Source organism: Sinocyclocheilus rhinocerous, unplaced genomic scaffold (assembly GCF_001515625.1).
Source record: "Sinocyclocheilus rhinocerous isolate Xijiao unplaced genomic scaffold, SAMN03320098_v1.1 scaffold8758, whole genome shotgun sequence".
NCBI classification, from domain to species: domain Eukaryota; kingdom Metazoa; phylum Chordata; class Actinopteri; order Cypriniformes; family Cyprinidae; genus Sinocyclocheilus; species Sinocyclocheilus rhinocerous.
Genome location: NW_015664184.1, coordinates 10,313 through 25,087, shown reverse-complemented (window position 1 = coordinate 25,087; position 14,775 = coordinate 10,313). Strand labels below are relative to the sequence as shown.

General features: G+C 34.3%; 1 protein-coding gene across 1 annotated transcript; it reads left to right on the top strand.

Moving 5' to 3' along the window:
• The first annotated feature begins 8,151 nt into the window (after positions 1-8,151).
• On the top strand, positions 8,152-9,907 carry LOC107729793 (serine/threonine-protein phosphatase PGAM5, mitochondrial-like). Its single transcript, XM_016540495.1, has 3 exons — positions 8,152-8,612; positions 9,408-9,580; positions 9,690-9,907. The coding sequence occupies exons 1-3, from the start codon at positions 8,416-8,418 to the stop codon at positions 9,830-9,832; spliced, it is 513 nt and encodes a 170-aa protein (XP_016395981.1). The 5' UTR covers positions 8,152-8,415; the 3' UTR covers positions 9,833-9,907.
• The last annotated feature ends 4,868 nt before the right edge of the window (positions 9,908-14,775 follow it).

Here is a 14,775-nt window from a genome sequence, read left to right as displayed (position 1 = left end):
GCAGTTAGTGTTGAAGCAGCTATGTCAGGGAGATGCTGTGTGTTTCTAGGCGAAAGCAAAAGCACTTTATTTGGCCTTCCGAAAGTAGATGCATTTAGGAATCTTTAAGATTACTTACAACAGAACAGCAATGCATTTTATGGACGACCGTTTCGTGAACCTAGGAGAGGAGGTAATTCTGACTTTGCTATGACAATCTGGCGCTTCTGAATCAGCTACTGTTTTGTTATTAGTTTTAAGTATTTGCTATTGACTGTTCAAATGCGGTGTTTTGCGCATTGTGTGTGTGTGTGTGTGTGTGCGTGTGCGCGCGCGTGTGTGTGCGAGAGAGAGAGAGCGAGAGAGACAGGGTCGCATCACAGTGGAGTCAGCTGTCTTAACCGTGGCTTGTGTACTGCAAACACATACCAGCTTCATCACTGTGTCTGTCACGCGACTCTGTTCCCCTTTCGGGCTCTGTTTTTACATTTATTTTGAAAGATGAAGCTTGCTATTATGGTAAGGGGCGTTACATTTCAGACAAGTGCTTGCGGTTTTCGGCCAATCACAATGCACTGGGTTAGCTGGCCAATCAGAGCAGACTGTGCTTGTCGGAAGGCGGGACTTTGTAGAAAACGAAGCGTTTGAGAGAGGCGGGGCATAGAGGACCTACAATAATGTACAGTATTTGAAAAATAATGTGTTTTTTGAACATTAAAGCATGTCAACATATTCTGTTACACCAAATACACAAAATAATGATCTTTAAAAAAGCATCATATGACCCCTTTAAGGGTGGCTGTGTTTGTAATTCTTGGGTTGGAGATATCAATGTGTGTTTCATGCTGTTCCATGTTTTATCTTCTTTATGTAAAACATCTGCTTGAGTGAACTGGGAATTCGCAGCAGGCTCACAGATATCAGGTTCCACCTGGTGACAAGGCAAAACAAATTTTTGCTGTTTTCAAGTTACTGCTGCCTTAAATTAGCATATAAAAAGCTAAATGCATGGTTGTCAGTTAGCAAGAACTCGTTTGTACCTGAGGTATTCATTAATAAATACATAAAAGAAATATATAAACTACTGTCCAAAGGTTTGGGGCAAGTATGTTTTTTTTTTTTTTTAAAGAAAATACTTTTATTCAGCAAATATGTATTAAATTGATCAAAAGTGTCAGTAATGTAAAATGTAAAAAAAAAAAAAAAAAAAAACTATTTTAAATAAACATTGTTAATAATAAGAACTGTTTCGTAAGCACCAAATCAGCATAATTCCTGAAATATCATGTGACACTGAAGACTGGAGTAATGGCTGCTGAAATTTCAGCTTTGACATTACAAAAATAAATTGCACTTTAAGATGTTTAAAAATAGAAACTGTTATTTCAAAATGTAAATTTTTTATTTATTAATTTTTTTTTTTTACTGTATTTTCAATTAAATAAATCAAGCTTTTTTCAGCAAGGATGCATTAAATTGATCAAAAAAGACATTTATAATGTAAAGACAGTTATAATGTTACAAAAATTATATATATTTTTTATCTTTTGGCCTTTCTACTCATGGTTTCCACAAGCTGCACGAATGTTTTTAACATTGATAATAATGAGAAATGATTCTTCAGTAATGGCTGCTGAGAATTCAGCTTTAATAATACAATAAACTACATTGTAACATGTATTTAAATAGAAAACAGTTATTTTAAATTGCAATAATATTTCACAATATTTCAATTTTAACTGTATTTCTGATCAAATAAATGCACACTTGGTGAGCATAAGAAATATCTTTCAAAATCATTGAACATCTAATAGCTCCCAAACTTTTACTTTTACAAACAGCATCTAAGAAGTCCATAAACAGCATCTTAGAGAACAATTTTTCTAAAATATTCAGCTTTACTTTCAGAGCTAGCTAAAAATTGAAGTAGCTAAACTGAAGCACCAATGTTTCTTCATTTTATTGTTACTTTTACTTCTGAGCTTTTTTTTTCTCCCTCCAGCTTGCTCTTGACACTGGCATTATGGTATTGCAAGTATTGTTGGCTCTTGTTTGATAACCTGATTTACAGTTCATCCAAACAGTGAACTTTGGATTGTACTCCTGAATAGATATCAGACAAACTCATTAATTGGTATTTAACTTAACAGTTATGTTCAAAAGTTTAGGGTCTGTTTTTGAAAAAAAAAAAAGTCTCACATGCTCATCAAGGCTGCCTTTATAAAGTGAAAGCAGTAATATGAAACAGTTACAATTTAAAATAACGGCTTTATTCCATTTTAATGTATTTTGAGACAAAACTGAATTTTCAGCATCATTACTCCAGTCTTCAGTGTCACATGATCCTTCAGAAATCATTCTAATATGCTGATTTGCTCAGGAAACATTTTAAATTATTAGCAATGTTGAAAACAGTTGTGCTGCTTAATATGTTTGTGGAAATCATGATACATTTTTTTCAAACATGTATTGACTGTAGAACTTGCATTAAAGTGGTTTTGCGTGTATTGTCTCGGAAACTGCATCAGGACATACTGTATTTGTTGTATAACCTATACTTGGTGAATAAAGCTGTAAAGTGTATATTCTGTGGTGTTTTACCAAGAGGTTTGGTCCGAAGGGCTGGATCTCGGATCATCTCAACTTGTGCATAGAAGCAGTCCAGGTCAAAGTGCAGGATCACTCTCTGACTGGGATACGGATGTAACTCTGTCAGTGGAACTTCCTTCTGAAAAGATTAGATACAAAAGCACAGTTACTGTACAACCTGACTCCTCTCCTTTTGCTGACTAAGAGTGTCAATAAATTATCTACTCTAGACGTTTCCAGTCATTTTCAGGTCCACTGCGCTTTCAACTCTTCCACGCATTAACCAAAGTCAACAGTTTTAGATTTATACATAGTTGTAATTTTTTTTTCCCTAGATGTTTTATGTAGCCTCATAAGCTACTTTTTTTCTCTAGGTGATGGCGTTGTGTACTTATCCACTACTACTTGATGACAACAAGTTTCCAGAAGATGTCAAAAATCGAGCGCGGCGCATTTTGCAATCATGTGGAGGAAACAGCATTGGTATGTGATGTGTGTATAATGAGAGTTAATGTTTATAATTATCACACGTGCAGATGTATGATCTCATATAAGACTAGGTGAGCGTGATTTGACCAAGTACAACATGTTCCTGGATCAACATCCTTGTTGATCCTGGAACATCATTCCAATCAACCAATCAAAACTGAGAGATAACTTTTCAGGAAATGTCAGTTTTAGGCTTACAATCAGGATTAGGTGCTTCCACACCCTTGTTAATCAGCTATCATTTCCCTCTGATTTTAGGAATAAATTATGGGTAAGGTTAGGTTTAGGGGTAGGGATTGGGTTAAGTCTGTATTTTTGGACAGTAATGTTGATCCAGGATCAACAAAAGATGTTGATCCAGGAACATGTCTTACTTGGCAAAATCACGGCGACCATAAGACTATGTGAAATATTACTAGCTTTAGATAATCATTTTGTTTAAATGTACATGTAGGCTATATAAAGCCAACATGAAATGACAACCTATTTTATTTCTGTAATGTGATACATTTATGAGAGAAACTGGATATTTATTGAGAAAAAAAAATGTTGAGAGGGTCTTGCTTTTATCAAGTGGTCTCTTTTGGAAAGGAAAAATTGGAGGCCTTGGTGATGCCATCCGAAAAGTTGTTTTAGAGGCAGAGCAAGTTGATACATTTTTTCCTTTGGAATATTGTGTACTGATGTATCATTTACAGCAAGGCTATGAAATCTTTAACAAGAAAGTAAATATGGTCAGTTTTAATTTAAAGTTAATTTTAAGTTAATTTAAGTGAAAAACTTAAAGGGGTACGTCACCCAAAAATGAAAAATTGTCATCATTTACTCACCCTGACATTCTTTCTTTTGCATAACACAAAATAAATTATTTTGGAAAAAATGTCTCACAGTTTTTTTGTGTCATTGTTGTTCATACAATAAGAACCAGTGGGGTCCAGTTTGGTTTTGGACTCCATTGACTTTAATTATATGGATAAAAACTAAAAGCTGACACGTTCTTCAAAATTTCATCTTTTTGTGTTCCACAGAAGAAGAAAAAAAAGTGGTGTCCAGGACTTACATAAACTTTTATATGTCAATTTTAACCAAAACACTTAATTATAAACTAAACTCTAACTGTACTGATTGTTAACTACTGAAACCACTGATGTTACCCATTGTTCTCCAGTCAAGATGTTACTGATTAAAGTGATGATGATAGTCACTATCCAAAAGGCCTCTGAGGTTTTGAGGCTGTATTATAGGTTGTGAGGAAACTATTTCCATATTCAAACCTCCCTTTGCTCTGTTCCTTCTCTCAGGTGCGTACACAACCAGTCAGGGCATTGATTGTGTGAGGCACGATGTTGCAAACTACATACAGCGTCGTGACGGTGGTATTCCGTCTGATCCTGATAACATCTACCTCACGACAGGAGCCAGTGACGGCATTGTGGTACGTCAGGCAAACGCAAATACAGTTCTCTGTACACTTAACTTGTGTACTCAGAGTTAGCCTGCTCCAGTATGCTAATTAAAGAAACAGTCCACAATTTTTTCTGCTCTGCTATATCCAGTATACTTATTATTTCAAGTACAGCAAAAAAAAAAAAAAAAAAAAAAACTATTTTAAATAAACATTGTTAATAATAAGAACTGTTTCGTAAGCACCAAATCAGCATAATTCCTGAAATATCATGTGACACTGAAGACTGGAGTAATGGCTGCTGAAATTTCAGCTTTGACATTACAAAAATAAATTGCACTTTAAGATGTTTAAAAATAGAAACTGTTATTTCAAAATGTAAATTTTTTATTTATTAATTTTTTTTTTTTACTGTATTTTCAATTAAATAAATCAAGCTTTTTTCAGCAAGGATGCATTAAATTGATCAAAAAAGACATTTATAATGTAAAGACAGTTATAATGTTACAAAAATTATATATTTTTTTTATCTTTTGGCCTTTCTGCTCATGGTTTCCACAAGCTGCACGAATGTTTTTAACATTGATAATAATGAGAAATGATTCTTCAGTAATGGCTGCTGAGAATTCAGCTTTAATAATACAATAAACTACATTGTAACATGTATTTAAATAGAAAACAGTTATTTTAAATTGCAATAATATTTCAATTTTAACTGTATTTCTGATCAAATAAATGCACACTTGGTGAGCATAAGAAATATCTTTCAAAATCATTGAACATCTAATAGCTCCCAAACTTTTACTTTTACAAACAGCATCTAAGAAGTCCATAAACAGCATCTTAGAGAACAATTTTTCTAAAATATTCAGCTTTACTTTCAGAGCTAGCTAAAAATTGAAGTAGCTAAACTGAAGCACCAATGTTTCTTCATTTTATTGTTACTTTTACTTCTGAGCTTTTTTTTTCTCCCTCCAGCTTGCTCTTGACACTGGCATTATGGTATTGCAAGTATTGTTGGCTCTTGTTTGATAACCTGATTTACAGTTCATCCAAACAGTGAACTTTGGATTGTACTCCTGAATAGATATCAGACAAACTCATTAATTGGTATTTAACTTAACAGTTATGTTCAAAAGTTTAGGGTCTGTTTTTGAAAAAAAAAAAAGTCTCACATGCTCATCAAGGCTGCCTTTATAAAGTGAAAGCAGTAATATGAAACAGTTACAATTTAAAATAACGGCTTTATTCCATTTTAATGTATTTTGAGACAAAACTGAATTTTCAGCATCATTACTCCAGTCTTCAGTGTCACATGATCCTTCAGAAATCATTCTAATATGCTGATTTGCTCAGGAAACATTTTAAATTATTAGCAATGTTGAAAACAGTTGTGCTGCTTAATATGTTTGTGGAAATCATGATACATTTTTTTCAAACATGTATTGACTGTAGAACTTGCATTAAAGTGGTTTTGCGTGTATTGTCTCGGAAACTGCATCAGGACATACTGTATTTGTTGTATAACCTATACTTGGTGAATAAAGCTGTAAAGTGTATATTCTGTGGTGTTTTACCAAGAGGTTTGGTCCGAAGGGCTGGATCTCGGATCATCTCAACTTGTGCATAGAAGCAGTCCAGGTCAAAGTGCAGGATCACTCTCTGACTGGGATACGGATGTAACTCTGTCAGTGGAACTTCCTTCTGAAAAGATTAGATACAAAAGCACAGTTACTGTACATACTGTCTACCTGACAGAGGCTGCTCCAAACCTTGTTGCAGTCTATTCAAATTGCAGCTGTCATGAGACACTGGGCTGTGCATTTACACTAAGCAAACATGAGGACCTTGAAGAAATTCTGTCTATCCTCCCGAGACCCTGTGACCTCATATGAGGACATTATATTTTCGTGTATTTCTCTGAGACTATACATGCCACAGTTTTAATGTCTGGATTTCCTGTACAGAGTACATTCAGGGCTTTTCAGAGATACTAAATGTTTGGATATTTCACCATGACCACTCCCTCTCCTTGGTCTTCAAATATGTCTGATATTAATTTAGTGACACTCTTATGGAAATATGATAATATTTTGTAAGTATCATTTAAATCTGTCTAATTTTTAAACTGTCGGTCATAAATCAACATCTCGGGAAAATGTTATGGGGTTTCAAATCAAAATATGACTTTCTGTTACGAAACAGTATGTTGATTTCATACATGTCCTCATATGAGGACACCGGGACTAAAAGCATGTTTATTAGCATTTTGGGAGACACAACAAATGAATCGGGAAAGAAAATATATTTCAATATTCCTATGAAATATTATATATTATTATGAAAATCTTGTCAAATATTACTCCCATTATTACACTTATTTTTTCATTACACATTGCCCCAAAAACACATTAATATGCAAATTAGATTTAGTTTATAGATACATTGTATATAATGAGAAAACCCGTTTATGGCCATTTTACACACATTTTGCAGAAAGAAAAATGGTATATCAAATCATTCTGTTATAACATAGTTGAGAATCATCTTTATACAAAGTTTGGAGAAAAAAAAAATCCTGAAAACTAAAAATGTATTGGTGATTTAAAAAAAATGAGAAAACCTGTTTATGGCCATTTTACAGACATTTTGCATGAAGAAAAATGGTATATCAAATAATTCTGTTATAACATAGTTGAGAATCATCTTTATACAAAGTCTGGAAAAAAAAAAAAATCCTGAAAACTAAAAATGTATTGGTTTTTAAAAAAATCTATTGTTTTTGCCTATGCATGTTCATTCATGTCTTTTTATTTTTTTTTTAAATTGAGTCCCGATGTCCTCTACCGAGGACATAGCATAATTTATGAACGAAATATAATTTTTAAAAAAATAAATCATTTTTTTTAATGCTCTAAACAATGTAAAGACATGAAAAAAAACTCTTTTTTTTCCTAAAAATCTTTTCTCGGGTCTTAAGAGGCTATAATAAAAACATATCAAATTGACACAGTCGTCCAGTTATAAACCCACCTGTCTCCAGCATGTCTGACTCTAAACTGCGATCCCAGTCATTGTCTCCCTCCTCGTCCGTGTCCATCTTTACTACAACTCAGGGGACAGATATGTGGATATATGATACGTACAATCGAAATAAAATACAACTTTAATTAACAACAGCAAAACATGTCGCCACCATAATCAAAACATAAATCCGCTGCTCATGGGCAACATTTTCTGACATTTTACTGCCATCTACAGGTCTGGAGCAAAATAGAATAATATAGCCTAATATAGAAAAATAAATCATAAAATAAATATGACGTAAATATGTCAAAGTGTAGAATTAATTGCATAAATACAATGAATATTTAAGCATAGATTTAAGCATATTTGAAACTGCTAAAAGTGACACACACACCCACATATAAACACTTTTAGCAGTTTCAAATATGCTTAAATATTCATTGTATTTTATTCAATGTAATTCAATGTTTTGAAACGAATATTAATACGTTAATTAATACGTATAAAACAAATACGTAATTGAATAAAGCACAATCAATATTTAAGCATATTTGGAAATGTTTACAAATATTTAATAACTAATTTGTTTGAAGAAAAAACTGATAACTTGTAAACTGTTACTTTGTATGCTGGGGACTTTTATTTTCAGAAATTACGTGTTTTTTGTCGCTGTTTTCACACATTCGTCGTGACTGCTTTTGGAAGTTTCTTGAGTCCAAATACATTCTCTTACACATGGCGTAGAAAGAAAAACTGTTTTTTTTTGTTTTGTTTTTTTAATGGTCACGGCGAGGTACCAGTGACAGCTTGTCATTGTGTGAAAGGAGGAAACGGCGGCACTTCCTCACCAGAGTGACTCAGTGCGCTTCATAGCGCTGAAGAGCAGCCGTTAACGTTAGTTTCCGTTGACTCCTCTCTTTTTAGTCATGTCGTCTCGGAGAGCGATCAGTCTTGCGTGCGGCTTCGCCGGCGGATCCGCGGTGCTGGTGTGCGCGGCGGTCGCGGCAGATAAGCACGGCTACTTCGCAGACCGATGCCGGTTAAGAGAGACTCTGGCTGCCGTGCAAGCAGCGCAGCCTCCGGCATGGCCCACTGCGAACGGATGGGATTATAATTGGGACAAGTAAGCAATATAGACTTATTTCTGATTGATTACTATTATATTTACATAGTATTTTAAGGTATCTCTAAGAATAATATGGTACTACCATCGTACATGTTCAGAAAACCGTTGTGTTGCCATGGCAACCATGTCCGAAACTCATTTATGGCGAGTTAGTGTAGCCTGAGGTTTAATGCTTTGATCGGTGGTTATAATTAATGGATCACCCAGTTTTAGGTTTGATCCCAAGTCTTTAACCACTAACTAGCCGCATCACATTTAGCAGTGATTGAAATGGTGTCAGGGACCTTTTTTATTTATTTATTTTGCTCAGGAAGGTTTAGTCTTAGACATAGTTTCTTCTTACATACTGTGCTTACTTATAAGCACTTTTGAAAGTGTCTGCCCACTGACAATTTCAGGTTCAGTTATAGACTTGACCCTTGTATAATGTTTAAAATCTGGAACAATTTATGGTGGGGTTCAGTATAAATCAGATTCAGTAAAATTCATCAAAATGATGAAACTATGAAAAAAAAAAAAAAAAGGTAAAACAGCAAACCTTTAACATATAGTTAATAGTCTTCAAACATTAATAAAACACGTGAATGTGATTTTTAAAACTGTAGCAGCTATTTTAAATGTTTTTTTTTTGTTCATAAACAGTGAATATTATAAACCATATTGTAGCTATTTTCTTAACTGATAAAAATGTATGCCTTCAATGCAGTGTATGTGTCAGTCATTATTTACTGGACTGAGTTCATTGGGCCTACTTTGTGAATAGCTAGTTTGAACACTTTTTGACGCTTTCAGACGTGACCCCTCATCTCTGGTGAACGGGAAGAGAAAGGATAGTGCCGGCGACAGTGGAAGTCCAGATGTGGAGAACAGCAAACCCAAAGCCACACGCCACATCTTCCTCATCAGACACTCTCAGTACAACCTCAAGGGGGATGGAGATAAAGAGAGGATACTGACTCCTTTAGGTACTGATCCCTCAGCATATATCAAATGATAGAAGTGCTCAAACTAATCCATTACATGCTACATTATGCCACCAAGTCGATCACATGCTGGTTTCTGTCTTGGCTGCAGGACGTGAACAGGCTGAGTATACAGGACAGAGATTAGCGGCGCTCGGACTGAAGTACGACGTTCTCATCCACTCCTCCATGACCAGAGCTACAGAGACAGTCAACATCATCAGCAAATACCTGCCAGGTACAGACTCATTCTGAAGAAAACATCGATACACGTGAGTATCGCGTTATTTTGTTTGGCGATACTGTATCGATTCTCAAAAACGCAATATAGTCGTCTTCTCTCTAAAAATGTTATGACATTGTATGTTACAATAGTAAACCTAAACTATGAACCTTTAAGCAAGGTCTAAAAATAAATATGGTCTAATTATAACAGCTTTATATATTTAATTTAACTAAAGAATCCTGCAAGCACTTTACTTTCCCCCCCTTTACTCGTACTGCACTAAAAGTGGTTCAATAACGTTGAATGTTACAGGGACTGATTAATGCAAATGCAGATCCCACTGTGCTCTGGTTAAATAATATATTTTTATTTATTTTTTGCTAAGGTTTGCATATGGTGTTCTTAATGACAGCTTTCCTAAAAGTATATCCTATTCCTAAAATAAGAAATATCCCAATATATTGTCCTTGCTTACAGTATTGCAATGTATCCCAACATATCGTATCGCACCCTTGTATCGTGATTAGGGATGGGTATCGTTAAGGTTTTAACGGTATTACTACTCTTACCGATACTGCTTATCGATTCGGTACTTTAACGGTATTCTTATCGGTACTTTTTTTTTTATATATATATATGACAAATTAAGAGCTGAATTAACATTGCTTTATATTCTGAAATGTAAAATAAATATTTAATGAAATGAATATAAAACATCAATTTGTAAATGCACCAGTGTGCAGGCATTTTTAGTGTTTTATACATAAGATAGGCTATTAAGTGAATGTAAACAGTTGAGAAACAAAACTTGTGTAACAGTATATGTTAGATCCGCGCATGAGGTCTTAAAGAGACAGCAACCTAAATAAACCCGCTACTGTCTGCCATTCATGTTTATTTGGACACAGAAGACTAATCAGTGTTATTTTAAAGTTGAATAGATTATTCAGTTTCTGTGGTATTTCTGTACCTGAATATTACTGTTATACCTGCCTGAAAAACGTAAAGCACATAAATTTCAGTTGTATCTTATTGTATTTATTTGTCATTGCTTGTCATTTATCTATTCTTATTTTACTACTGACTGTTTACTTGTCTTTTTTAGTTCAAATAAATTCAGAGTTTAAAATCAAAGTACTTTTTAAGTATCTTCCTCATAATATAAATATGAATCAACAACGTTATAAAACACAATTACACTGTGTGACAAAACATTTTTAGATTAGATGATAGTAGTTTAAAAATAGGTCTAAAAAATACCCCAGCTCCACCCTCAAATTAAAAAAATCCCCCCATAAGAGTCACCTGAAAGGGGAATTCCCGGTCTTTCATAATTTAGCCCCGGGACGATTAAATACCGGGTTTCGGTACCCATCCCTAATCGTGATATGTATCGTATCGCCAGATACTTGCCAATACACAGCCCTACTGAAGAGTTGATCTAGGATTAAACCTTTCAGCTAAAACTGTTCTATTCTTCTTCACCTAATTTAATTCAGTTATGATTGGATGATCATACAAGTGAGTCATAATGGCTTGTAGCAGGCATTTCATTGTGTTTCATTCAACCTTGCTCTTGTCATGAATATAGCCATAGAAGCTGGCATGGTATTGAAAAAAAAAACCGCACAAAAGAAGTTTAGCAAAATCTCCTGGGTGTTTTGTCCTCCTTACAGTCAAAGTAAAAGTGGATGGATAATGTCAGGCTCTAAAAATGACCCCCCTCCAAAAAAAAAAAAGCAAATCCATATGACTTGTGTGCTGTATTCTGAGACTTGTATGATAGCTTTGTGTGTTTAGGGGCGGCGATATCACCAAAAATTTATATTGCAATAAGAGTAATTTGATTTTTCAAGATAACTACAGTATATATATATCACAATAGTTGTTTTGTTAGAAATAAGGTGATTACAATGGCAGCATTTTAGATGACATGAATTATTTCAATGCTACAGCAAAAACTGATATTTTAGATATTATATGAATACTCCCCAAGACTGACATTTTGACAGCTAAAAGCTTGTTAAAGCAAAAAACATGCGTTCTTTTCGGCTCATTAAAGATTAATCTTGCAGCGGCATTTTGGATTAATATATATAATAGTTATAAAATAATTATAATTATATAAAATAATATATATATGTGTGTGTGTAGCGCTGGGAGACTCGGGCTTCATGCCTCCAGATAAACTCACCCGGACATGACGTTCTCAAGCTAGACCAGCATGCCTCAAAACAGCCTAGAACCGAAGGATCATTGAGATGGACAGATGTTAGAGTTGCAAAGGATCAAAAAAATTCCTTAAATTCAAAATCTGGCACATGGTTTCAGTGGAAATTGCTGTTGTTTTAAAGCCAGAATTGGTAGTTGTCTGTTTGCTAAAATAAAAAGAAGGTAAATTTTCTCTTGAATTTTTTTTTTTTTTTTTATGCCGTTTCAGAGTCAGTATTCCAGAATACGGAATGTGATTTCATATTCATCAACTCCTCTAGCTTGTTTAATAAAAATCTTGCATAGCTGCAATTTAGGAGAAGATTGCTGTGAAAATTTCATTTGCAACTCTAGCATCTGTTGCTGTGGTTATCAGTGACTCCACAAGTGTCTTGTGTATTGATTTTGTATTTTTTAAAACAAGCAAGTTAAGAATTATTGATGTTTCTTCAGACACTCCTGTGCCATGCTTTGTCTGATCTAAGGTGGAATTAACCAGCAAGTGTACTTTTTTATGTTTATGACGAGGTGTCTTTTTCCAGTAGCATCATGTAAACTCTGGAGGCCTTGTTGAGGCAGTTGGTGTGTATTTGCACTGTTTACTTGGAACCGTTTATGATTGTTTTAGAGGCAAGGTTTGAGTTTGCTAAAATGTGAGAATCTTGCCGTTGAAAGGTTGAGGATGATTCTGTAGAATTGTTTGTATGTTGTTGTTTATGGCAGTAAAAATTAAATTCATTGAGTTGTTTACTAGTGTCATTTATTGTTTGATTCAGGTAATTGATATAAAAAAAAAAAAGTTCAGGTCGTATTTTACCTGAAGAAGATAAAAATAATGATAATAATAATTAGGACATTAAAAGCCTATTTTAGGACCTTGAGTAATTTTCGCATTGTGACTTGCACTTTTGTTTGACTAACACAGTAAACAAATATTTATGTAAATAAAAAGTAATCCTAATTGGACACTTTTTTTCTTTATGCAGAATCTACCTTTTTTATTCTGGTGAAATAAATGTTTTTATAATGTTTACTTAGATACACTATTGTTTGGAAGTGTGGGGTGAGTAAGATTATTTTAAAGACATTTATAAAATATATATATATTCATTGATCAAAAGTGACAGTAAAGACTATTCATATTTCAAATAAATGCTGTTCTTTTGAACCTGTTTAAATAATTCTGGAAAAAAAAGTCTTGATTTTTCAGAAAAAAATATTAAACAGCACATCTGTTTTCATCATAGATAAGAAATATTTCTTGAGCAGCAAATCAGCATATTAGAACGCTTTCTGAAGGATCATGTGACACTGAAGACTGCATCTTTGTCATCACAGGAATAAAAATAGGAAAAGTTACTTTAAATTGTAAAAATGTTTTACAATATTACTGCTTTACTATTTTTTGATCAAATACATGCAGCCTTTGTGAGCATAAGAGACCGGCTCTAAACATTTGAACTGTCATGCACAAAATAAAAAGACCTTATCGTTTACAAATACAGTAATGGGTGAAATCTGAATGTGTTTTGTACCTCAAAGAAATGTAAATTTGCTACTTTTCATAACGAGATTTTTCTTGTAGAGCCAGAGAAAGTCAGTAAAGTTACAAGACTGCGCACTTTATTTATCGTTCGTCAATAGAACATCAAATACTCTTCTTTAACGTATACTGTAATAAAATAGGACTAGAAATGCATGCAACGTAAAGGCCAGGACAACAAAAATAATTCAATTCTCAACAATAAACTGCAACTCATTTTCAATTCACCAGTGTTGGCACTACAAAGCATCATTTAACAAAAAAGTAAGGCTGGCATTGATACAACACTAGCAATAACTAAACTGTAAACCTTTTTTCTTCTCTTACAATCGTTTTTAAGAGGTATTCAGACACTGCATATGGCATATGCCAATGCTACCGTACTGTATTTTGTCCTAGGAAACAGGAAAAAAAAAAGGTCTATTCAGCTTGTATGTGGCCAGTGCATCTGTGTTCCGTATGTTCCAAACAGATCATAATCAAAGGCACTAAAGCTCAGATTGATGGGCACTAAAGAAATACTGTAGATCACATGATCTGAAAGTACCACAGAGGATGTTCTGGACTCGATTCCTTGAGATATTCATCACATAAAACTGAGCTACCTGGAGCTTTGCTGCTTCTAGTCATGTAGCTTTGATTCCAAAACCAATGGGTTGAATCTGGCAAACTGATCCATTTCAAAAGCAAGCGAGAGAATCGCATCGACATGATCTAGCGGTGAGACTAAAATATTGGCCATTTATGATGGGATGAAGGACTGATCTTTTCCGAACACATTTAAAGTGCCCCTATTATGGATTTTTGAAAATTACCTTTCATGCAGTGTGTAACACAGCTCTACGTGAATGAAAACATCCTGCCACGTTTTAAATCTGAAAGTGCACCGGGTATAAAGTTATTGTCTCTCAAAAGAAAGAGTCGACTCTGAATCATTGAAACGAGTCGTTTTTAAAACGAATCCCAAGCCGTTTCATGTTGACATCAACGTGAAACATTAGCATTTTGTTTGCCCACTTGTTGGTCTTTTCACGTTGGTCTGAATGAACATGCAAATTAATTTTTTGCCAATATGTGCCGCTTTTGGAGGTAAAACGTCTCAGGTTACTTATGTAACCATGGTTCCCTGAGTAGGGAACGAGACACTGCGTCCTCTAGGGGTCGCTATGGGGAACGCCTCGTCGTGACCCGTGTCTGAAGCATACATTGAAAAAACAC